A 24,882-nucleotide genomic window follows, 5' to 3' on the forward strand; every position below is an offset into this window, starting at 1 on the left:
TGTCAGTGTCAAGGAAATACAGCGAGAGGCAAAGAGAGAGAGAAGGAGAGAGGGAGGGAGTGAGAGAAGTGGCGGAGAAGAGTCCATGTCCTCTACTTCTACAGATAATCCTTTCTGCCAGGATAAAAATTATCCTGCACTTACCCATAATTACTTTCCTACCTTGGTTTCCATATCCAACAGAAGGTGCAACGCGACGTGTATATTCTCACCTGCAGTATATGTAAGGCTCATTATTTTATTTTTGACTGATTTTAACAGAAAAATAACCAGTATTTGTATTTATTTTTTCCACAAGCATTTTCTGCTGCAAAAACAGTGTTTTAAGACGAGCCCAGAGAAGTGAAGAGAAAAAGGTGTAAATGAGCCACTGATCATGTGCCAGAAACGGTGTAATTAAAAAAAAAAAAGCAACTGAAGAGTTTTGCTCTCACTGCGAAGGTTGTCAGGCCAACAGCAGAGACTCCAGGAGGTCAATGTGACAGAGAAACACGGTCTATCTCAATTAGTTCCTCTAAATGTGCTAATTCATGCAAATATATGCTCTAACGTTTATTTTACAATTAATAGTTGGATTTTTTTTTGATTGACATTAGACAATGATGTCATATCACTACGAGTCACTCATCAGGATAGGAAAATTAACCCACTGGTCTCCTTGCAACTGTGCTATCTGGTTGGTCTCTGATCAGGTTTTCAATGTAAACAACAGAGTAAACCAGGCGGCAATCTCCGTGTCTGAGCTTGGAGGCCAACCAGGAAGTGCCTTAAGCCTGCAATTCACCAAAAATTCCAGCAGGGGGCGCTAAGTTTGGCTGCAAAAAAAATCTGCCCATTCATTTCAGTGCAAAATTTGAAAACTTCTGACTTGATTTATTACCTCAGAAATTTTTTTCAGGACAACAATATGGTCTCAATCGCTAGTAAAAATCATCTTCAAGACAATTTGATGTCAATAGTTCTAATAACGGCCCCATTTAGAAGAAAATAGAAGATAAAGAATCGTATGATTTGGGGCGTTTCTACCTTTGATTGACAGGTCACTAACAAGGCGAGCCGTCATCAGGAGAGAAGCAGAGCAATGCGTATCCACGGCAACGTGTCAATAAAGTTATATATATCGTTATATAGATAGAAAAGATGATGTTTACCGATTTGGTCTCAAAACTTTGACCCTTTCACTGTATTTTCACTTAATGACAGTTTATTTGAACGTTTTGTTCAGTAAAAATGTCTTGTTCAGCGTTTGGTTGGACTAACAGACACTCCAAGGAGTCGCTGCTCAGTTTTCTGAGGTAAGAAAGATACATTTTGTTTTTGTTTTTTTGCTAACCAAAACTAACATCCCAGATAATGCTCCAGTTAATGCTAACATGAATTAGCAGCAGCTTCTCTCAGTCAGGTTGAGGTGTAGAGAGGCTGTAGTCAGTGATCAGATCCCTCTCCTCCTCCACAGTCCAGATATGGTCTGCTCCCCGTATCAGAAACAAGATGGCGACGCAAGATGGCGACGAGTATAGCTCTGAACTCGAGGCTTCCGACGGGCCAGCTATGACCCTGACGACATGGACAAGAAAGGCCATCTTGGTGTCCATATCCTTCTTTTTATCAGAAAGGATGCTGAGGCAGGCATTAAAATATTATACACTCTGTGATTCATGAATCTTCTCCTGCTGGTCAGTGTTCAGGCACTGTGTCACCCAGCTGACTCTTATTCTGTGTGCAGATCTGGCAGCCACATTCTGCTTTATGATGAATAATGTACAATTTGAAGGGGCTGATGGGATTGCATTTCACCTGAGTTTTACCTTGTACAATTGTACCCGCTGTTTCCAGTTGTTATGCTAAGCTAATGGCCTCCTGGCTGTATCTTCATATTTATCACACAGATATGAGAGTGGTATTGATCTATCTCTAGCCAGGAGAGCAAAACAGCAGATTTCAAATGCCGGACTATTCCTTTATGTTTGTACTGTCAAGGGTAAATGTGAAAGAGCACCACAAAAAAAGCTGCTATATGTGGCTATGCAACTGAAGCTAAAAGTATTGCAGGTGAAATTTGACTGGTAGATGTTTACAATTTGAATATGTGGAACTTCTTAAGATTTCTGCAAAACAAAAAAACTCCCAGTATTCTCTGAATCTTGGCACTTGTCACAATCTGTTGAGAAACTAAATATGAAACTTTTCTGAATAATTTATTTAGAAGAATGAATAAATAAATAATGTGGGCTACAGTGATTCAGACACTTTGTTGCAGCACTTCTTATGGAGGAGTCTTACCCGTAACGCGTTGACTCGAGGGCTACTTTGAAGGAAATCCCAGACACGTGGCCCGAGTTCATCCCAGGAATCAGCAAGCTCTTTAAGCATAGCCAGTGCATTGAATGTGCTATTTGCCTGAAACAAAAAGAGAGAAAAAGTATTTAACAATATCGTTATCTCACCTTTCCCTGACTGAAAGCATACCCACTGAGCCTCTTCTATTCGCTCTGAGCCAATCCAGACATGAAAGTGCTCCACATCTGCACACTGCAGCTAATCCCTAGAGGAACTCATCACATTGTAACACAGCCACCCCCCATGGTGATGAATGTAAATGGGGTTATTTACCCCTGAACATTGACTTGTAAACAATCTGACTATGTCTGGTGTGCAGAGGGCCCCCTGCGCCAGCACCGGGCCGCTTGCTGTGAAGTCGGCAGATTTTTCTCATTCTCATTATGTATTCTCGATGCAAAAATCTCACTGCCTGCCTGTTGTTTGTTTTGCTCATGCGGTTATCAAAATGATGCTAATATCTTGGAGAAATGTCATGTCATGAAAATGCATTACATTCACCACGTTCTCAGAACAGGCCTCCTGACTAACTATTGTATTATTTTAATTTTTCTTCCCCAGGTGGTAACTTCATGCGACATTCAGTATTTTTTATTTCCTCACTGGAGGCTTCTTCACACTTCACACTGTTACTGATGCCTGTAACTGGCCTGATCCTGTGCATAGAAAATAATCACATATAATCAACAAACAAAGTTTTTGCTTTCACAAAACTTGCCCAATATCAAACAACGATATAAGCAAGAAATGCAGCTACTTTTTCAAGTGCATGAGAAGTCTATGTTCAATTTTTCTTACCTCTTTCACCATGAGGCGAACAGCGGGTGTATCAGGTGTGTAGAGGACTTTCCCTAGCAATAACGGCCTGAAGGTGTTCCAAATGTAGCGCAGACCAGGTGTGCCCTCCAGGGTGTCGACAAGAGTCTGACAAAAAGCATCTATAGAAGAGGAGAAGAGAGTCGAAAAGACAAGGAAAGTCAAGCAGAGATCGTAAAAATAACTGGAAATTTCCAAATCCTGTGTGCTACTGTACATGCTTTTACTTGGGATAGGAGGGAAGAGGAGAAACATGATGTTTGATCCTAAGCAAATCATAGAATTTGCAGCACGGAGGGAGAAAACATGATAAATATTGCACATGAACTTGAAATTCATATGGGGCTACCATAACAACCATTGCAGTACTTTTTCTAAATCCAGATAGTATGCATACATTTTGTCCATTTAATTGCCTATATAAATAACTAAACCAGACATTCTTTGATAAAAATAAATTAGAAACATATCTGTCTTAAGAACTATGATAACGCTAACACGGCAAGATATATACTGTTGGAATAAAACATGTTCTTAAATCAAAGTTTGCATGTTTTTTTTCCTGTGAATAGTGTTGAATTTAATATTTATTTATACATTACATTTATGCAATCAGAAATAAGAAAAGCATAGATGTAGATAAAAAAAGAATTCCACATAACATATACAGATGAATAAAAACAGGCGGTTATGATGACGTAACCTCCTGTAATACGCAGTTCCAACATGTATGAAAATAAATGAATAAAATTACTGGAAAGTAGACAGCACCCTAATTTAACAGTATAGGGAAAGTATTGGCGCAATCTCTGAAATAGGCTGATTTTGATTAGTGTTGTTTTTTTGTGAAGTGATCACTTTGCAATAGTTTTGAAGTGCTTTGACTTAACAGGAATGGCAGCAGCTCTTATCCCTTTAATACAACATTGAGGAGTACAATTATTTTAAGTGTTTATTCTGTTTATTGCTGCACACTGTATTCACTGAGAGCCATGTAATTACTGGTTTTATATAAGACATGTGAGAGAAATTAAAAACCGTTTGATGATTTCGGAGCACAGTGGTTTTGGACACACAACATCTTGAGTTTTTTCTTCCTGAAGCATTACTCACGAGAAAGCCTTGGCGAAAGGTTAATGCTTGTTCTTGGGATTACTGCTGCACTCCGTTTTATATTTTCTCTTACTTCTGAATTTGTCCTCTGAGTGTTCTTTGTTTTTATTGTTTCACTCCTTTGCTGCATGGTATAGCACTTTAACATTTAAGAAAAAAACTACATTAATACAGAATTATGGTCTCACAAGGTGGTGACAACCGGCCAACCACAGTACACTCAAAACGCTAGATAAAGAAAATAATCACTGACCAATTTTTTAAAAAAGGAACAGAGATTCACATCTGACATACAGATGTCAGAAGTATCTCTTGCTGTCGCTTTTGATTTGTCGTATTTTAGTAAGACTTTTAAACAAAATATTTTTTTTCTTCCTTTGTTGTATTTAATGTAGCATCTTGACCAGGGACTAAAGAAAAACGTCCTTTTGGCTCACTGATTTTTTTTTTTTTAACTATGTGCATTTATTATTACCATATATTTATACATTTGCACTATCCCTTTTGAAAATTTTGGAAAAAAAATGAAAACTGAAATGGAAACTTTCAAATCATCCTAATGAGAGAGAGAGATATGGTAGTTTTTGGAGAAACTAACACGTTTTGGAAATGTTTTTGGAGAACTTGCTGATACTGTTACTCAACACAGATAAAAAAAAACACCCAAATCAACTAAATTAAAGACCAGCAAACAAAATGTTGTTTATATCAATTGGAGACATGTCATGGACATTTTGTCTTAGATAGAAAGTAAAATTCTGGGTTAATACAGTCATAACAGAATTAATCAAAAACTGTAACCTGAAGGTGAATATTAAAACGATAAGAGAACGTGCCAAATACAGAAACATCTGAAAAGCTGTCATTGGAAACAGCTTGGAAAAGGGCACGCACTATCAAAAAATATTTGGCAAGCAACTGAATGATACATCTATCACTGTGTATCATGGGAGCAAATGGAGAAGAGCAAAAACATTTTTTTTTTCATCCAAAATGATTTTAGTAACTTTCTTTGTACTTATTTTAATGAAGAAATAGTTTGAATACAAAAAACAACCTAAAATGTACATTTTATTTAAATTTCAGCAATAAAATATTTGTTTAAAGGTTGTTTTCTTACAGTTTCTTGTTGAAAAGAACACTTACTATCCTCTTCTACCTACAAAAGCAAATCATTACTGCTTCTTCCATACATGAGCAAGACTTTCTGGGAATGTCCTGAAAAAATCTCATGAAGTGGATATTGTGGCAGTTACTGGTACTTTAATATGCATCAGGGACCACAGAATTGCAAAGTTGATGTATTTACAAAAGTTTGGTATTATTACTTTAAACACACACATACACACATAGGCAGAGGAAAACACAAGCCAAGAGTTCAGACCTGAGTACATAAGAAAAGGCTTCTACGGAGCAGAGGGAAAAAGTCAATATGCTCAGCAGCAGTACGATCATTACTAATTTAACTTATCTGCCAACGTGAATATTGCCAGGTTGTGGGAGTGCTGAATAGGTTACATGAGGACCTACACTGCAACAAATGGAGCCTGAAGTTGCTTTTACTTGGATTGTGCCTGCCCCTTGTTGTGATTGAAAATATATGATTCTTGCAGTGTGGTAGTTCATCAGACAATTGATCAGTTCGCTGTGTCATCTGCCAGTCAATACATCTGTCTGCCTCTTTGATCTGTTGCTAACTGTCCCTTTTGTTCAGATGCCTGTCACTACATCGGTGCTTTTACAGTCCTTTTTCATGTTTCCCCTGTCAAGACCACAACCTCAATCCTCCACTTGTTCTCATCTCACCAGGGTGACCATTTTCCCCATCAGGGAGATTTTAGCGGCCATTTTCAGTGCAATTAAATGTTAGCCTTTCTGCCTCCCGGCCATCTTTACCAGGTGCTCCAGGGAGGCCTGTGTGCGGGCAGCTAATGGCCACCCCTTAGTCTGAGTCTGACCAGCTGTTCCCTCCACAGACTGCACAGATGCCACTTCCTGCAATCCTAACACTTAAAAGAAAATGCTCAGTAGCTTTCTGCTGTGTGGTGTGTCTTGTTCCTCCAGTACGATTGTTGGTATTTAAGATAACAGTAGACTTGTAATTAATTGGAATATTGTGCACATCAATAACACTAAGAATCATTTTCAGGCAGTGGTTCCCATTTTGGAGGTGTGGACCTGCAATGAGGTGCCAAGACAAATCTTTAAGGCCAGAAAACAATTAAGACGCTGAGAAAGAAATATGTATATATTTGTGTTACAGACTTTCTTTTTACCAATGAAATACAGGAAACTTTTATCTCTTCAAGCCTCTGAAAAGTATTTTTTTCTTTGGTGAAACTGCTTATAACTCATTAACTTTAAAGGTATACCCTAAAACATTTTTAACACTAGAGAGTAATGTTTTTACATGTATCTGCACATGACTGCAGAATCTGGAGGCAACAGGACCATTTTTTGGCATAGGAAGGTTCCAGGTTTTTCGCTACTGACCAATCATGTCAAAAGGAGATTTGGTTGCCTGCAGGTAAACCATCCATGTGGAGGGCAAAAATGGCAAAATGCATTGGCCATCACGCAATCTATTGTCTGCCAGCTGCCATCTAATGCTAAACTAAGCTAATTTCGCTTTCCAACTCTTGCCAACTATTCTCACGTCAAAGTCGCTCATCTGACTCTAAACAATTTGCAGCACTCAGAAGAGGAGCTCACATTCTTTTGTTATTCTGAGTTTATGTTCTTATTATGAGAATACACGGGAATGCAAATTGACCTTGAACAACATGCTCAGGCCAATTACAAGACACAAAGAATGAAAAAAAGGGAGCATCAGGTTACAGTTGTAGACATTTTCTACAGCTCTGAGCTCTGTTGTTCTTTTGACAACAGATCTTTACATTTTTTACAAAGCAGCAGTATGAAAGAACAAGAGAATCTGTTCTTTACACCAGGTTGAGCCACAGTCAAATAATTGCTTGGAGCCTCAAGTCAGCCCCTCAACTTACCTGGCAAATTTAATCAATTTCAGTTGCACCCTGGAGATTGGCTCAATTCAGCACTACGGCAAGACAGTGTCATCCACACACTACAAATGCTGGAGCCGCGCACACACTGTCTGCAATATGCAATCACATGGACATGCACATGCACATAGAGAAGGATATTACTCTAAGTTAACAACACTCAGGCATTTTATGCAATGCACAGAGGCAGAAAAGCACGCACACACTCTGACAGACATACACATATAAACTGAATATGACATGCCAGTCTGAAGTGAACTACCCCGTGCATCAATCAAGCAGCACTTATTTCTTACAAGCAGGACAAATCAAGTGCTGTCTCGTAGCATTCCAACAGAAAGTCAAATAAGCTTGAATAAATGTCATTGAAGTCACTCTCACAAGAGACAGAGAAAGGCCGCTTTGACATTCAATAGTATAAGACAAGCCTCTCTCATCGCATGATAGTCAGGTATTCTGCCTTCATCGGCTCCAGCATATATATTAAAGGGATGTGCTTAAAACCAGAAATAAAGGGTACCAATTACTAATTATACAAAGAGACGCCTATGGGCAAATACTCAGAGGATGACAGTGTGAGTCGGCAGATAATTAGGAAGTGTTATGAGCAATGTCAGGGAAAATCACACCAGTGAAAATAGGACAATGCTGAATGAAAGAGGAAGCTTATTTTGACACATGATTTGAATGGTTGATGTTTGCTGTGGGTACAAAATACTCACATTTGAACCAAGAGCTCTGCAGCAAACACAGTTCAAGTTTAATTTTGAGAAAGGTATGAAGTTAAGTGAAATTACCAGTTTATAGGCTGTTTTGGCTTTGCAGAGAAAAAAAACCCCCAACCGATTCAAATGCTCCATATGGTACCAAATAATGTCCAATTTAACAAGAGCGAGGAAAACAACCTCTAAAATGAGTCATGTTTATATAAGCTTAGAAATGCAAAACACATTTAACAAATTGCTCAAACAAATGTATAAATGTGCCGTTGCAAAGCCACGTAATCACTCCTTAGTTGTGCTAATCTACTGGGCAAATTTTGAAAACTTAAAATTACTGTTTTGGAAGAACAGTTACCGTCTGACTATTCTGTGTAATGACTCAGACGTTTTCCTTTGCTGTCAACGATTAATTGGGAAGGGAACATTGCTGAGCCATTAACAAAACCTCAGCGTTGGCCTTTATTGTTGCTATTCCACTATTCCTTTGAGTGTACTTTTACACGTATAAAGGAGTTGTAATTGGCCATTATGCAGACACGTTGCATATTCCAGGTTCATTTAACTATACATAGACCAACAGAATGAAATGCCACATCAAATCCAAATCAGCCATTAGCATGCTAACAGAGATGTTATGTGCTTATTTTGTATGGATGATACAATGTTTTGCTAATTTGCGCTGGCACAAACATGTATTTCCACTTGCAATGTAACTTTATTCCCAGGGAATAGAGGCCTCTTATTAAAATCTAATTCTGTGCACTTGTCTCTATAGTACAGGCATTTAATGAAACAGGAATGCGTGGTCTCTAATGAGCATGGGGCTGCAAGAAGTTACACTGAAGATTCAATTCTCAAGGATTTTATGGAACAAACACCATTCAGTAATTTTCAAAGCTGTCCTCGACTACATTATTGACTAAATTATTTTATTTACATTTTTGTTTTTAATTGAGAGTGACAAACAGTGATTTCCTTTCACCAATTAGTCTTTTTTAGAAATATTTCATTATTCCTTCTCTCAATTATTTGTGCTATACTTATCAATTACTGGTGCATGGAGTATTAGTTAAGGACAACACCAACATGTATTGAGCAAAGATGGAAATAGAGGTATGAAACTTTACTGTATATATAAAGGTATGTATGTATATGTTTGTACTATAAAGAATATATTAATACATGTTTAGAGTTAGAGTATAAAACTTAATTACTAACAGAAATGCTTGCCACCTCTTTAATGACTAAAAATAGAATCAGGTGCACTTAAACAGGTGCAAATGATAAAAAAAAGTTTGTGAGTCTTAGAAGGTCCAGCCATGCATCACGATCTGACACATGGTCCGGACTCGTTTTAAACTTTCAGGTGTGCGATAATCCCGTGGGCTCTTCAAGTCCCAGAGATGAAAATAAAGAATCAGATATACTACAAGTTTGAATAGCGAATCTCAGACTGCTGCCAGACTGTTAAGAAGAGGTCATCTTCACAATTTCAACCCACTGACTTCCTTTGAAATCCCTCAAAAGGTTCTAGAAAATACAAAGTAACATGAAGTGATGTACAGGCATCTCTTTCCACAGTTACTGTCAAAGTACCAACTGGAATACAAAGTGACTTTGAGTGAAGATCTCAGCAATGACAACAACAAATTATACAATATATGCACTAAGTCAGGTGAATCGCCTTTGAAAAGATCAGCACTGATCATTTGAAGAATCATATGCTGCACTTCCACTGCAAAATATGGTATGGCTCTAATCAACTATCTTTTTTGGCTTTCCATTGGAAAAAGTTTTGGATAGCACCTGGTATTTTTTTGGGACCACCTCGATCGAGGTTCGAAAGTAAGCTATAACACAGTTGACCACTGATTGCTCAGAGAGAACCAGTCATGATGTCACTATCAGGAGATCAGGTGAGAATCCCATCTACACTGAGGGGGTTCTATCTGCAATGGAAAATGAAATTATGGCACCAAAAGAGAGTTGGTTTGAATCGAGTAGAGCTGTACCGGCACTGGAAAAAATGTCTATAAAAAGTTTGGGGTTGCCTTACTGCCTCAGGCTCTGACCAGCAGTCCCCGGGGCTACATTGCGTCACATACATTGCTTCAGGACAAGTACTCTTTTTTTTTACTGATTAAATGACACATCTCACAGTGTGAGACAGTAGTGGGGAAACACCTATTCTAAATATAATGAAATGCATGTAGGTAGCCAGTGTACTGTATCTGACTGAATGGCCAAAATGGTCAACAAATAACCTTTAGTTAGTTACAGAAATGGGACATGAATCACAACAACTTGTATATATGTGTGGCCCTTTTACTTTGATATAAAGTCCTTAACTACTGGACAAATTTACGCATCAGAAAAACACTTTGATGCAGTAATGCCAGCAAAGCAGTGTGTGTACTGGGTTAGATCAAAGGGTGATTCATATCAGTACTCCACTCTATCTGCCATCCACAAATGCTTGTAGACTCTATCTTCCCTCTTTTATTAATTGAATCCTTGCAACCATGAGAGTGCTCATTTACTTAAAACCATACTGAAGGTGGGTGGTGAGATCCAGATTTTCAAAGCAGTGTGAATATACCACAGATTCTTACAATGTGGCTACCTGGCATCCATTTTTTAAAAGTAGCATCAGGCTGGTTTAAGGCACACAACTCTGGTTGTCTAAAGCTGTGGAGAATACTTATACATATAAACATATAACCCTTTGAAATGGCTGGTTTACATATTTAAGATTAAATAGGGGCTCCAGAAGGTGAAGGGTTTATCGATAAGGTTGTTGTGAATTGGGTTTTCATGGTTCGCCATTTCTAAAAATAAAAGAATAAAAGTTGGGAAAAAATATATGAAAGGCATAACTGAAGTCCATCAGGACTGCTGCCCCTTAACAAAAATAGTGAGCCAAGTTTAGAATCAATACAGCACTGGGGAATAAGAGCACACATGCTGAAAATGTGGCTGCAATGGTTGTATCCCCTTGCTGAATAGCACAAAATATCAGTTGAGAATTCAAAACCATGTTTTAGTGACACCATCTGTCCTCTATGGGATGTTTGGGTTGCCATATGTTCTTATTTAAGATGCTAAATATCTGCGCCTTGAGACTCTATGCCACCCAGACAACAACATCAATTTCAACTTGGGATAAGTTGCTCTGGACTTTCCTCTCAATTAAGAAAACATCATAATGTTAGGCTGGGGAGTCAAAGCACAGCTTTTATATGGAATGCAAGGAGCTGATTAGATTGGCTACAATTGATGCCAGACCCTGCCACAGCAGCTAATAATGTATTCCTAATCAAATCCAGTTTTCCAGCTCTGGCACAGGTGCCAACAGTGCCACAGGTGCATGTTTGTGCATGAGCAGAAATAGTCACATCCTGTGCACCCTGCACAGTTGACTGCACTGTGTAGCATGCACTACTAATTTATGAAAATGGGAACTATTGTTTGTTTTTGTTTTTAAACCTGTGTGCATATTTTGATAATACATATGTTTCTATTAAATCTGTCTGTGCAGAGTACTCAACCTCATGCAATTACTTTTAGTATTTGTTCATTAACAACACATCTAAATCATAATTACCAATTCTTCCCCTTTATCCAGATGCAACAAAAGCATGCTACTGTATATGCCTTTGGCTGCAAAATCACCAAAAATCTGTCGCTATGGCCCATGATGGCGTGCATCCCTATTTTTTCCTATTCCAAATTGTTTTTCAATTTCCTGCCCACCATGACTTAAAACAGTATTGGAAAGCTAAAATTTAAATAATGATTGAGACACAAGTTCTGTGTGACAGCTTTGTTTCTTTTTAAAATTTGCTGCAGCTCTTACCTGAACTGTTGCCCGTCGTGTTGACAGAGTTCAACGGCTCCGATGCCCTAGATGAGCGCAAACTCATGTCGGGCTGCCCTCCACACAGTAGCATATTGATACTGCCCATCGTGTCATTTCGGAAATCCAATGAACTAGCAGCCTTAACGGTCATTGAGTTCTGCAACCTGGCAACCTGGATACAAGAATGGATAATTCAGGAAAATACACAAAATAGCCACATAATCATAGGGTATAAATAAAACCAACCTCTTGAAATACTGGTAATGCATCTTGAGTGGTTTTCTCCAGCAGTGTTGCTGTATCTGCTGCATTCAGATCCAAAGCTGAAGGCACCTACAGGAGGGCCGGAAGAGTTGGTTTACAGAACAATACTGTAGCTACCACATGTATAAATGATGCTTGCAGGAGTGTTTGACATTTTTAACAATTAAATTGTTTTAAAAGTTGAATCTTTTTCAAACTATGCCCTGAAGGAAATACAATATGAATGTATTTGTACAAGCCAGAAGCTACAGTTGCAGTTGTAATTTTCACATTTATTTATATTTATAGATTCTACATACACCTGATATTACATGACAGCAATACACACACTAATTTGTGCATCTCGACCTGAAAATCGTTTCCTAACGTCATCATTCCTGGCACTGGTTAATAAAAGTTGCATTAAAATGACAAGTGATTCTGTGTGTTACAGTGACATTCTGAAGGTACACAGTATGAGTCCAATTACAAGAACTAAATGGCATGCCCTTTTAACCGTTGTCATTTTCATGCATCAAGTGTCAAGTAAAGGCTGCACTAGGATCGCCTGTATTGTCTTTCAGAAAATAAAATTTCAAATCTAAGAAATGTGTGCAGGACATCGGTCCTGAAGGAGTAGGAGTGGGAAGATCTGAAGGCTGAGAGAGGTAACGCTGAAATGGTAATTTTAAAATAAAATTCTATTCACAAATAGAAGCCCAGTCAAGCACATCTTGGACAACAGCCTGGCTATTGATTGACTCTCAAGTATATTCATTTGGTGTTAGTAAGAAAGCACAGGAGTCTCAGACAATTTTGAGCAAAACTGCTGAAAATCACCAATCAATGGAAGGAGAGATTTCAGCAATGTAACATTAAGAGGTAGATAATGTGAACCATGGCACAACACAGATTTATCAAGCTCATTTATTAAACCCAATTTCCCTTGCACTGGTTGTGTGCATTTCTTTTTGCTCTCCAGGTTAGCTCATGACAAAAGTAATTCTACAAGAATGATATGACCATACATGTTTTCAATGGTACAAAAAGCGAAGAAGATTATGCTATCAAAGACTAGAAGATTAAAATAGACACACTTTGACATCTGAATGACCTCTGTCACATTCAAATGCTTTTTATTTACCCCCCTTCCCTGTGCATTGTGCTCAAAAATGACTTCATGAAAAACTTGTGGAACCACTGTCTTAATCTGTCACTCACTACCTCAGTGATAAACCCTGACTTCTTCCCTTGTCCTTTCCTTTATGTTTTTGTTGCTATCACAATCATTCAGCAACGTCGAGCTTTAAGCGTGAAGGCTTGATGTTCTTTTCCATCCATTTGCTTGCGGCACTGAAGAGCCTTTCCACCATATCTTGTCTGGGCTTTCTTTCTCTTTTTTTCTGTGTCTGAAAATGCCTGTGGGCTTAAATTGTTCAAATGCTCTCTCCTACGAACTTCCTGCCTTATCACTTATTTATTGGATTTGCTGTCCCATATATTTTCTCTCAAAGATAAACTCAAAGTAAAGTGCAGGCTTTCATCATCCCAAAGGGAACTCAGAGATTTAAAAGAATTCAACAAAACATTGGTTCTAATAAATAATTCCCATCTGATTGCATGCATTCTAGTAAAATTATTGGAATACACAAGGTGCACATGGCAAATTTAAAAGCTTTAACCCTATGGGACACCAAATTATTTCTCACTTAAAATGGAAGAAATGAAAAAACATTAAGACAGTAAGGCAGTTATAACATGTTGCCTCTTGGTTTAGCCTTAAAGTGGATGCATTAGCAAAAGCTATTTCTTCATCTCTCTAAGTCACAGAGCCAGACAAGCATAACGTTTAACTTTTAAATTGGCTACTCAATTGGCTGGCACAGAAAATCATTGTCTCTGAATTCAATTTACTGCAAGCCATGCAAGAATTATAGTAAGAAGAGACATTGTTCCCAAAATACTTAAACTGTATTAAGCTGTGGAGTTCCATCTTACAGTACGTAATTGATAGATTGCTGAAAATTACCCTGTGCAGCCATGTTTACTTTTTCTTATTTATCACTCAGTTATTGAGCATCTATCTTAACTCCCACATATGAAGTTCCACAAGAAGGCTGAAAAGGAAGTTGTGCCACCCACACACCCACTTTGGCATTTCAGGTTTTTTTAGTCAGGTTCACAATATCACACCCAATAATCTAAGTCCTTACTATCAATTTAAGCAGCAATACGCAGACTAGATAGCCTTGTGCACATACAAGCCCACTCACTAGTTTAGAAATAAAACTGTATCTGCAAATAGGGAATAATGATGGAAAGGTATAAAGGTTTGGAATTTGGAATTTATTTGGTAAATGTTTTAACCATAGTTGCAAATGCTTTGATTATTTCTTATGGAAGCCCATTTATGCCAATATAATTAGATTCTTTAAGTCATTAGAATGAAAAACTTCCTGATATTGATAGCTCACAATAATAAGACATGTTTAAAAAATGACTTAGTTTCTCAAAATAACAAGTATCTTCGTGTGTGTGTGATTACTTTAACATACAAACACATTTTTAGTCAGAATTTTAAGATACTTTTAAGATAAGTTAATATTTCCTAGTTATAAAGATTTAAAGACTTATTTGTACTCATCACCTTTTTATGTTCTACTTTACTTAAATTACAAACCATCTTTGCACAAAAAAAATAAAACAAACAGGCCAAAAAGAAAGCAGGTCATGGTTTAAAACAGTGGGTTAAGTATAGAGCGCTGAGGTGACCTGTTTCCACTTTCCTCCTGGAAGCTGATTAGCCTAGTTTACTGGATCAAACTTTCATTGAAGATACAACTGAACTTACAATGAGTCATCCTTAATGTTTTAAAAGGAGTGGTTTGAATTGGTATATGAACAAAGCTATGTGCGTATCAATATTAAGAGGCCATATATTGCTTTGGCGTGTACTGCAAAATGGAAGCTGACAGTGCATCTCCTAGTAATAACAACTCTTAAATGTAAGTCACAGGAAATGCCTACCAAGAGGCGTGAATCCACAACGCTATTTGCACAACAAAAAAAATCCCAAAACACTTAAATTCTCTTCTAGAAAATGGAAAAATATGCACAATACTATAGCTTCACTATTTTCTGTTTGAAGTTAAAAGCCTGACAGAGAGTTCAAATGCATCCACCCGAGTTATTCCTAAATTACACCCTTGGTGGCTGAGATATCACAAAAGTTTTAAATTTATATTTTTAATACCAGGTTTATTAGCCCAGACAGTGTAATTGGTAAGGATGCTAGATGTGTGACCTTGCAGAGCAGGAATTAGAGCTTTTTTAAATCTAGACATTATGCCCTGTATTATTACAGTGTCCCCGTCAGGGCAATTAATGTAAACACAGCTCCCAAATGTATTCACTCTCCAACTTTTGTCAAAATGAGACAAATTGCTTCCACGTTACAATGCAAAAACTCCTTCAGGTCTCGTCAAAGTAAAATCAGATGTGTTGAGTAATTTGCTCATGGCGTGGGCAACAGCAAGAAAAGCTCACCTCAGAAAGCACTTTCCTCGGATCCAGGTTCTGCAGGAGTACTTGCTGGGCGTTAATCAGCTGCTGTGGAGTGCGGGAGCAGCTGACATTTTGAAAAGCCTCTTTTTCAGCTCTGCTGCTAAATTGGATATACTCATCCAGATCTGTCCCCTCACACAGGATGCTCTGCAGGTTGCCTGGCCTCGGGATGCCCATCAACTGAAAAATAAACACTAACTTTGGTGGAAGTTGACAAACAAGAGAACTTTGCATCTGACCATATTTTATTTATTCATGTGTTGTGTCTTTCTGGTTGTTGTGCAGGTGCATACTATGCTAAATCACTATCTTTCTTTTTTTAACTTAATCAGGCCTTGTGTTTCTAATATCACCGTCTAATAGAGGGGTGGGCAATTCATTTCCCCAAGGGGCCACATGACCAATACCACGAAGGTTGCAGGGGCCGGACCAAAACTCCGAACTAAATTCTGCTTAATATTAATTTAATCACTTTATAAAATACAGTAAATTATCTGGATTTGAGCTGCTACTGATAAGAATACATGTTATGATAAGACTGTTAATGTGGAGTAAATCAAATATAGCAGAAAAAAGTAGGAAATACTCCAATCACTATACCACTTTTACATTTATTTTATTTTAACACAAATGTAAATGTCCTTTAGTAAGGTTCATATTGGTGTTTTTGTATTATTGTTACTGTAATTATTGTAACTTGTTTTTCATGTTTGTAAATTGTTTAGGTGTTTTACGATGTTGTGATGCTTTTATTTTGAAAAGGTGCCGTCCAGTGTGAAACGGGTGCTTTAATTTTGAAAGGTTGTGACAGGAAAAAACTGGTGAAACGGTTAAATGACAAACGAACGGTAAATGATAACGAGTGCGTCGTTTTCCCATCTTGTAGCTCTTACGGTGGATTCATAAGGTGACCAGGGAATATTTTATTTTCATGGAGCTACGATTTTAAATAAATCTTGTGAACTATCAGTTAAAGAGTCGACCGTCATTCAGCCAGGAATGCTACTAAACATACATTCAAACCACAAAAACAATATAGAGAATGTATGTTATGCAGTAGACCAGTAATTTATTAACTTTATGCAAAAATAAATATGTGTTTTGGACAAGGTACAGAGGTAACTCAGTGTGTTTTGTGGAACGTGTTTCTTTGCAGGTGGGTTTGCATGCAGGCAGATATAGGTAAACCGCCTTCAAAATAAAAGCACTGCGGTTGTATTGATTTCTAATTTCTGTGTAACCTCACAGGGGGCCGCCCAATGCCCAGGTCTGGTCTAATAGATACTGACAAACTGTGATCAAACAACCAAAAAGTAGACTTAAAACAAAGAAAATGTGTCATTGCCCACACACACAGATACATAAACAAGGACAGTACACAGTGTGACCAAGAGAGACAGGAAACAAGCCAAGAAGACAGAGAATGGCTTGACAACTGCCCTTGGAACTTGTACTTTCTGAGCACAGTACATTTTGCCACTGAGCACACTGCAACCATCAGAATGAATCATTCACAGTAGGGATCTTTTAATCAGTGCACATTGTATTTAGGCATCCTTGTCAATGTCAGTGAAACATAATTACCTTCTCGCAGCTCATTTGATATTACTTGGTACATACAACAATATCAATTTGGGAGCATTTAAAGACAAGATGCCCTTATTGCTGTTGCGAGTTCATTTCATTCCAAATTACCTACTGTAGGCAGCATCAAACGACTTTTTTGTCAAGCAAATGCCAGAGTTTGCTTTGATTATGACTGTCAAGGCGTCGTAGAGGCAGTTCTTAGCCAGGACATTTTACATTTAAATGCTCAAGCACAACACTCTAAGTACATCTAGGTCTTTTGAACACTTTGGTTAAAATTTACATTATTTTATTTTCAAAAGCCGGGGGATAATTATGTTTCAAAGCAGCTTGGATTCTTTTTGGAGACAGTTTTTAGCATGCAAACAGTGGAGTGAAATGATACTCACTGGGTTAAGTTTTATCTCAGCATTCATGAGGCTTTCGATGACTGATGGTGGCACTGACAAATTCTCTTTCAGGTGAGCTGGGAAAGTTTCATTGTCTCGGAGAACACTCCTTAGGATCACTGGTTGAGCTTGAACATAAAGATGAAGAATCACAATTTTTGCAGAACAGGATTTGATGTACAGCAAAAAGAGGAACACACAAAAGGAAACACAGTGTACAGCAGTGTAGTTGATGTTTACATGTGTGGTGCTGACAACCGATCAGATATGGGAAACATAAAGGGAAATATATGTGCTTGTTTTAACCTGAGTCTTATTTTTATCGTTTTAGTGATGTTTTAGCCATAAATCCTCCTTACTCGCCATCTGCACTGCAGATATTTTGCAGCCAACCCTGCAGCCTTTCTGTCTCTGCCTCCCTTCTTTGTCTATCCTCCTGCCTTTGATTTTCACGCTCCTGCTCACAAATGTGATTGTATGCAGAAACATGTGTGAGACATGTGTAATTTTTTGCCTTAATAGACACATATGCCAACAGTCAAGAGAGGCTGTCTTTGTAACTAATATGTAAGACAAATCAAGGTTATTTAAACTGAGGTATTTTATCTATGAAAGGTACCTCTTGAAAGGAAAAGGTTAAAGATAAACACCATGTCTTTAAAATGACTGCAGTGCAGCTGCTGAGGATAATGTTATCCTAGCTTATAGAAACGATGGCAAAATCCATGAAAAAAAACTATAATTTTTGCTTTTCACGTGTGCTTGATCAAGATCAAAAAATCAAGAATCTTTGACAGCATTCTGATTTGGTTTTGTTTTACACGTTGCTTGGAGTGGCCTAACAGACGGATTAATTTGAGTTTAAATCATGCTTTCTAGATCACTGTTGCAATTAAATCCTTCATTGGTGCAAGTGGGGGTTGAACACTTGAGTTGAATGAGCGTATGAGAGGAGACAATTTGTGGCTAAACATGTAGCAGATTGTTAACCATCCATTTTCTCCTGATTAGCTGCCCACTGATAGTCAGGATTTTAAAAGAGACAGCTTCAAAACCAATTGACTGTTCATTGTTACCCTCTCACAATGCCTTAGCATAGCAGGGATCCCACTAAGGGATATTCACACGCCCATACACATACTGTATCTATTCAACATGTGTTTTTCTTCTCTCTGGGACTCCAGCATGTGCTGTTGAGATGATGAAGGGGTTACGTAATGTAATTAAATTAGCCCTTTTGCATGTGTAATACAGGCAAGTCGGTCAATTATCAAGATGAGAGGAGGAAGTGACTTATACTGGGTTATCCGAGGTTCAATTAAGATAAATGTTTGGTAAAAATAACAATCATTCAGTACTGTGTGTGTAATCAATTATGCTGTTTGATGCACTCCTTACACTCTATACAACGCCTCCTCATTCCTTCTAAACACATATCATTATGCCCCTCATGACTGCATCAGGGTTTGGGGGGGTGGCAGGGTTAGATTATAGAGGAGAAGAACATGTCTTCCTGATCACTGTTGCCTTTCTGATTGAAGTGACCACCTGAGTCTTTTAATCAACCCTTGGTTAAAACAAAAAAAGGACAACACAATCACCTTTGCCATCCTAGTCTTTTGATAGTACTCCATTCCCCATTCTTGTTAATGACCTTTTGTGTTCTCGCCTCCGACAGCGAATCCCATTAATTATGCCCAGGCTTAGGTCTTTGATGGATTTAATCTTGTATATTACAAGCCGGCGACCCCAAAATGCAAATGGCCCACGAGCCGTTTGTTGAACAGCAGTCCACACCCTCCCTCCCCCTTTGTCTCTTTGCAAATTAGGTGCCGTATGAAAATCTGAATATCATCAGGCTAAATGAGCCTAATGCAAAGCAGCAACTTATCAAGACAAACGATCTGTCAGTCTGCACGGTAAATTGCATCATAAATAATCACGCGCCATTGTTTTTGAGGGATAAAGGGGAATAACAAATCCTCCAACTTGTCATCCACATGAAGGGGATACTTTTCTTGATGGAGAGTACTTAACGAAGACATAGCAGAGTGATTGTTGCTTAGGCTGAGTATTTTCTATACCTATTACTTTTTGAATCATTACTCAGTAGCAATAAAACTTGTATATCTACAAGGACCAATCAGCACTTTGACCCTGTTGCTTTTCACCAATTTCTGTGATTGGTTTGATAAAAAAACCCTTGGTCCTTTCATGAATAGTGGCACTGTGGGGGTCACGGAATTAGGAGTGTGATTTTCAAATTCCCCTACCATCGGCAGGGTTTGACTGTGACAACACTGAATCCCACTGTTCCAGGTCATCTGCCAGCAACTGTGCCTTGCTGAGAATAGATCTGTTCACCAAGAGAGTTTGCAGCTCTATCAACATCCCAGCAATTCTGTTTTACCAGAAAGACAAAAACAACAAAATAAGCTGTCTGTCAATGTTTTACGTATAATCTGAAATCATAACCAAGATATTCACTTTCATTCTAATATATAATGTGTTAGAAAAGAGAAAAGGGCACAGCTCAGTACGTACATGGAGTTGTTGAAGTTGTTGACTTGGCCTGGTGTCTCCCCCGGTGTTGGATAGTTCAAACAGGGATTGTTGATGTTACACATCATACCTTGGAGCCAGGGCAGCACGCCAGCCGATGGCATGGCTTTATTTGGGTAGTGGCCTGCAGGAATAGAGGAGAATACTTACAATATTCATCTACCCAGCGGCACTGCTAACACGTTGTTGTTTGGATATAAAGATATAGGGATGTCAAAACAGAGGAAACTGGTCTTTAGTTTCTTTCTAGATCACAGTATTATTTCTAAATTTCAATAAAAAAGCTAGCTTTGAGTTATTATGGAATTACACATTAAAACCTGAGGAGTTTTCCAGCAAATTTAAAGGACCAGTGTGTTGGATTTAGGGGGACCTATTGGCAGAAATAGAATATAATATCCATTAATACTTTTTCAATAGTGTATAATTCAGAGGTGGGACCAAGTGATTGTTTCATAAGTCTCAAGTTCTTGCACTCAAGTCCCAATTCAAGACTGACAAGTCAAGTCAAAGTCCAACTTATGTGACTCGGGTCCACACCTCTTGTATAATCACCTAAAACTAAGAGTTGTTGATTTATGTTTTCAGGTCTTCTTCAACTGAGCCCACCTTATTTCAATACTATTGTCAAGTAGCCAAGAATGGACGAACCAAACATTGGGTCTAGAATAGATAGGGCTTTTAGTGTTAGTGTTTTCCTACAAGCTTGGAATTTCCTTTATTCAGTTGGTAGCAACCTGCAACCTCACCCCTAGATATCACTAAATCCTAAACGCTGGAACTTTAAATGATTTGCTTTATAAAGTTTAACATTAAAACTTGGCTTGTACTTACATTGGCCTTTGTAAATTGGCTTATTGGTGGACCGCACCCCCACCAGTATGAAGAAGAGAAAAAGAGGCCAGATCACTTCAACGACCAGCCGCACCTGCACAAAGGATAGAGTGGTCTAATTTTCATAATTTGTTTATGAAATCATATTTGGAAGATCTCTGATATGTTTACTCAGCACTCATGAAGTCAAAGAAAATCTCAGAGCAAAGGTGAATGGACTGAAAACGGAAAAAGGAAAAACAGAAAAATGTTCCTGCTGTCCTGTTAATGATTGACTAAAATGACCTCATGTATGTACCCATGTGAGTTTACAATGTAGCTGCACATGCCATAGTCCATATGTTTTGCGGTTTGTCTTCCTTTTACTGCAAGGACTCGATGGATTGAGAGAGAACCCTCAGTTTGTGTCACCCAGGGCCAAAGCTCTTCCATACTCCCTATTCAATCCCCTTCTGGATGAAGAGAACCAACCACTTCCTTTCTTTAATACAACCACTTCAATACCTGGCAGAAGGTAGCATTCCATATGACATGTAAGGCTTTTATTTCAACCTCAGGGAATGAGTAACGAGAGAAACCAACAAAGTACAAATTGATGACCTCAAGGCTTTCCTTCTTCACTTGGTTGTTTCTCATATTTTCCCCCCTTCAGTTGGCCTTGAGGGATATTCTAGTGACAAAGTACCAAGACCTTAAAGTTTGGAGGTTTTATATAAATATATCTGAATCACCTTGGGTTATTACAGGTTAAAGCTTCCACATTTACCAAACCAACTTATATGCTTATTTTTTTGTCACTGTGGAAGCAACAAAGTAAAGCAGCCGCTTAAACATAAGTCAAGGTAACAAGCACCTCTGGAAGCTGAGGGCCAAGTAACATTTGTGTAACGGTAGATTTCACTTCATAATTCAGCAGGAAGTAATATCCAACAGCGGATGACTTCCAATGAGATATCACAATGCTGCAGCACATCCTTCTTTTCCAACTCTTCAACCCCACACCTTCTGCCATCCAGGCTTTTACGCATCCCTAGACACACCATCGCTCAACAACCCCAACCCCCCCGCAGCCATGCACTCACCCACTGAGCCCCCACTGCTAACCTCAGCTGACCTGGTATGCCGGCACGCTCTCACCCTCTCAACATCTCTGGTGGAGTGACCTGCTATGAGGATTCAGCTGAAAAGCTCCAGACAGCCAATCCCCTGCTCATGCCATGTTAACATGGTCAGACATTGTTTATGATGACACACGTTTGCACAAATAATAAGAGAAGACAGCTATACAGAGGTTGTTGTCTTCATAATTAAACTGGAGGGCAGGCAGAGGTGAGGAAAATACAATAATGCATATTGCTTGTAATGCCACAGCACCATGGCAACCATATAAATTAAAGTAAGACTTCTGCAGTAGAATATAGATGCAGAGTAGGGGGTGTGAACACATTTTATTTAGTTTAGTTTGGTATATAGGCATATAGTAAATCAGTTTTATAATGTTGTCAATGAATTACAGATGAGAAAACTGCAGAAAATCACATTGCATATATTTAAAAGAAACTAGATAGAATTTCAAATTCAGTCCTTTAATTCCCCCCAGTCTGTGTGTCAGAGAGGATGTAGTTCTGCTGAGAGGGTGAATTATCATAATGTATTCCAAAGAAAAGGCACGGAGAGGGAACACAGAGATCATGGGGACTTTCTCAATGTCTGGCACCCCAGGCATTTGCCATCGGACACCAGCGTCTTTGTGAATAGATAACCTCTTCCTATGAAATTATGTGAAATACTGGACCATAAAATCAGTTTCATGCCTGTTATAAAATCTTAAAATGCTTGGTGAGGCATTCATATAATTGGTCATTAACCTCCACAAGCCCTCCAGAAGCACCATTGTCCTTGCTAACTCCCACTGGTTTTGTCTAATACCAATATTTCATGTTGACGTTGGCCAAATATCCTCCGTTCTATGCACAAAACCGCCACTGTCCCCTTATATATTCAAGGGGAAAGAATAGTTTTCCCCGATACAAAAGGATATCGCCCTGCTCGTTCTGCTGGTTGATAAAATTAACAAGGGGAATGTTTCTCAGATACCAAGTTATAAAATTGCAAATGACTTTGCCTTGAGTTATTCCAAGAAAGTATGAACTTTGATGAAAGCAGAATATTTTTTGTGAAGATGTCTTTTGTTCTACTTCGGCAACAGGCACACTGCTGTGCTCGAACCCCTAACAAAACAAGTGGGTGGATGTGACTCCTGTCATCACTGCAAGGGTATAAATCAAAGAACACACTGCAGCTCTTTGTACCAGATATATCTGCCTCAAAATGACTCATAAGGCTAACTAGATTCCATGACAACCTGTTCTGACCCTTGAAACGCAGTTGCGACACATGGTGTAACTGTTAGCTTCCTGCAGCATGTGACCTCTTGGCCAGTGTGGGGGACATCAGAGACAATAAAATCCACCATGAATCACTGGCTGATCATGTGCAGGCTAGGGTGTGTTACGAGAATGAGGAAGTAATGAATTGGGTTAAGGGAACTGGCAAAGGGAAAATTCTTTAGAGACTTAAACCTCAACAGGAGGGGAAAAATATTACTCAAAAAGTTGTCTAAATCAATGAAGGTAGCACAGGCTTGCATTAAAGCAATACTGGTGGTAATGTTTTTTAAGATTTAAATAAATAGAGTTTGGAGAGCTGTCTGTTAATTATTTGGATTCAGCAACTATTTGTATTTAATTAAACTAAACCATTTTGTGTAGCTTCTTTTTAATGTACATAAATTAAGAGTTTCACGCCGTCCAGAGATGAGGTCCTACTAGAAACTACAGAAGGCTATCTGAAGGAATTTGAATTTGAATGTGTTTGCTTGTGTTGGAAACCACATATTCAAACATTGCAAATAGCTATACAGAAAAGGGTTGCAAAGGGGAGGAAAATTTCAGGTATATTCCAGAAACGTTTCATGGGAAGCTAGGGAATTTTGGAAATATTCCAAATCAGAAAGTTTCCATGGGAATGTATGGGAATTTATGGGAATTAACTGGAAACTGGGGGTAATTTAAACAAACTGTATCCTATCCTAATACAATTTAAAAAATGACTTTCAACAGATTTATTTGTAAGTAGAACTTTATCAAGTTCAATTATTTATTGAAAAATCAACTCTTTCATGAATGTTGAGTTAAATATTACTCACCCCCACCCGGTACTCCTGATTGAGTAATTGATATACTTACATCCAATCATTCTGTGGGTGAGGTATAACTTGAACATGACTTGAAATGTTAATTGTTTGCATCAAAAATGTTGCATGTGAGTTGTCATTTCAATAAAAGCACATAGAGCAGGTGAAGTGTCAATTGTAGTTGTAGCATTACAAGGACTGGAAATGTGTTTTGTAGTGTAATCGCTGAGAACGTTTGAATTTTTAGTTGCAAGTTTACCACCTGTGGATAGTTCAATTTAGAGTTTGTGTGTAAATACTTTAAATAAGTGAATCAACATGTGAACTGCAAACACCCAAAGCAGTTAAACTGTCAGTGCAAGTGTAAAGGATGACAGTCAAATGTAAACAATGGAAGTATAAAACATTTTAGCTGAATTTCACTTCACTTGGTGTATATACTTTAAATACACCGTAAAAAAGTGTTAGTTGGTATGTAAAGAGTGACAGCAGTTGAAATGTCAGAGTATTTAAGTTTTCATTTAAAGAGTAAATATTGAATTGCAGATAAGAACCTTGAACTGCTTAGTAACATCTGTTTTAAACTACAATGGCACTATACTTTTGGATAACACTGTTGGGGACAAGCTGTGAC

The 24,882-nt window shown here is 38.2% G+C and overlaps 1 protein-coding gene across 1 annotated transcript in view; it reads right to left on the reverse strand.

Moving 5' to 3' along the window:
* Positions 1 to 24,882, reverse strand: part of LOC131989445 (phospholipid-transporting ATPase ABCA1-like) — a 218,859-nt gene that overhangs the window by 147,502 nt on the left and 46,475 nt on the right. Inside the window, exons 6-14 of the mRNA XM_059354665.1 lie at positions 21,053 to 21,146; positions 20,201 to 20,342; positions 19,930 to 20,057; positions 17,657 to 17,784; positions 15,663 to 15,860; positions 12,120 to 12,206; positions 11,871 to 12,045; positions 3,139 to 3,278; positions 2,284 to 2,400 (exon numbers count right to left, since the gene is read on the reverse strand). Coding sequence (XP_059210648.1) covers positions 2,284 to 2,400; positions 3,139 to 3,278; positions 11,871 to 12,045; positions 12,120 to 12,206; positions 15,663 to 15,860; positions 17,657 to 17,784; positions 19,930 to 20,057; positions 20,201 to 20,342; positions 21,053 to 21,146 — 1,209 coding nt within the window. The remainder of the gene's footprint in view (positions 1 to 2,283; positions 2,401 to 3,138; positions 3,279 to 11,870; positions 12,046 to 12,119; positions 12,207 to 15,662; positions 15,861 to 17,656; positions 17,785 to 19,929; positions 20,058 to 20,200; positions 20,343 to 21,052; positions 21,147 to 24,882) is intronic.

This window comes from Centropristis striata, chromosome 17, assembly GCF_030273125.1.
Source record: "Centropristis striata isolate RG_2023a ecotype Rhode Island chromosome 17, C.striata_1.0, whole genome shotgun sequence".
NCBI lineage: Eukaryota > Metazoa > Chordata > Actinopteri > Perciformes > Serranidae > Centropristis > Centropristis striata.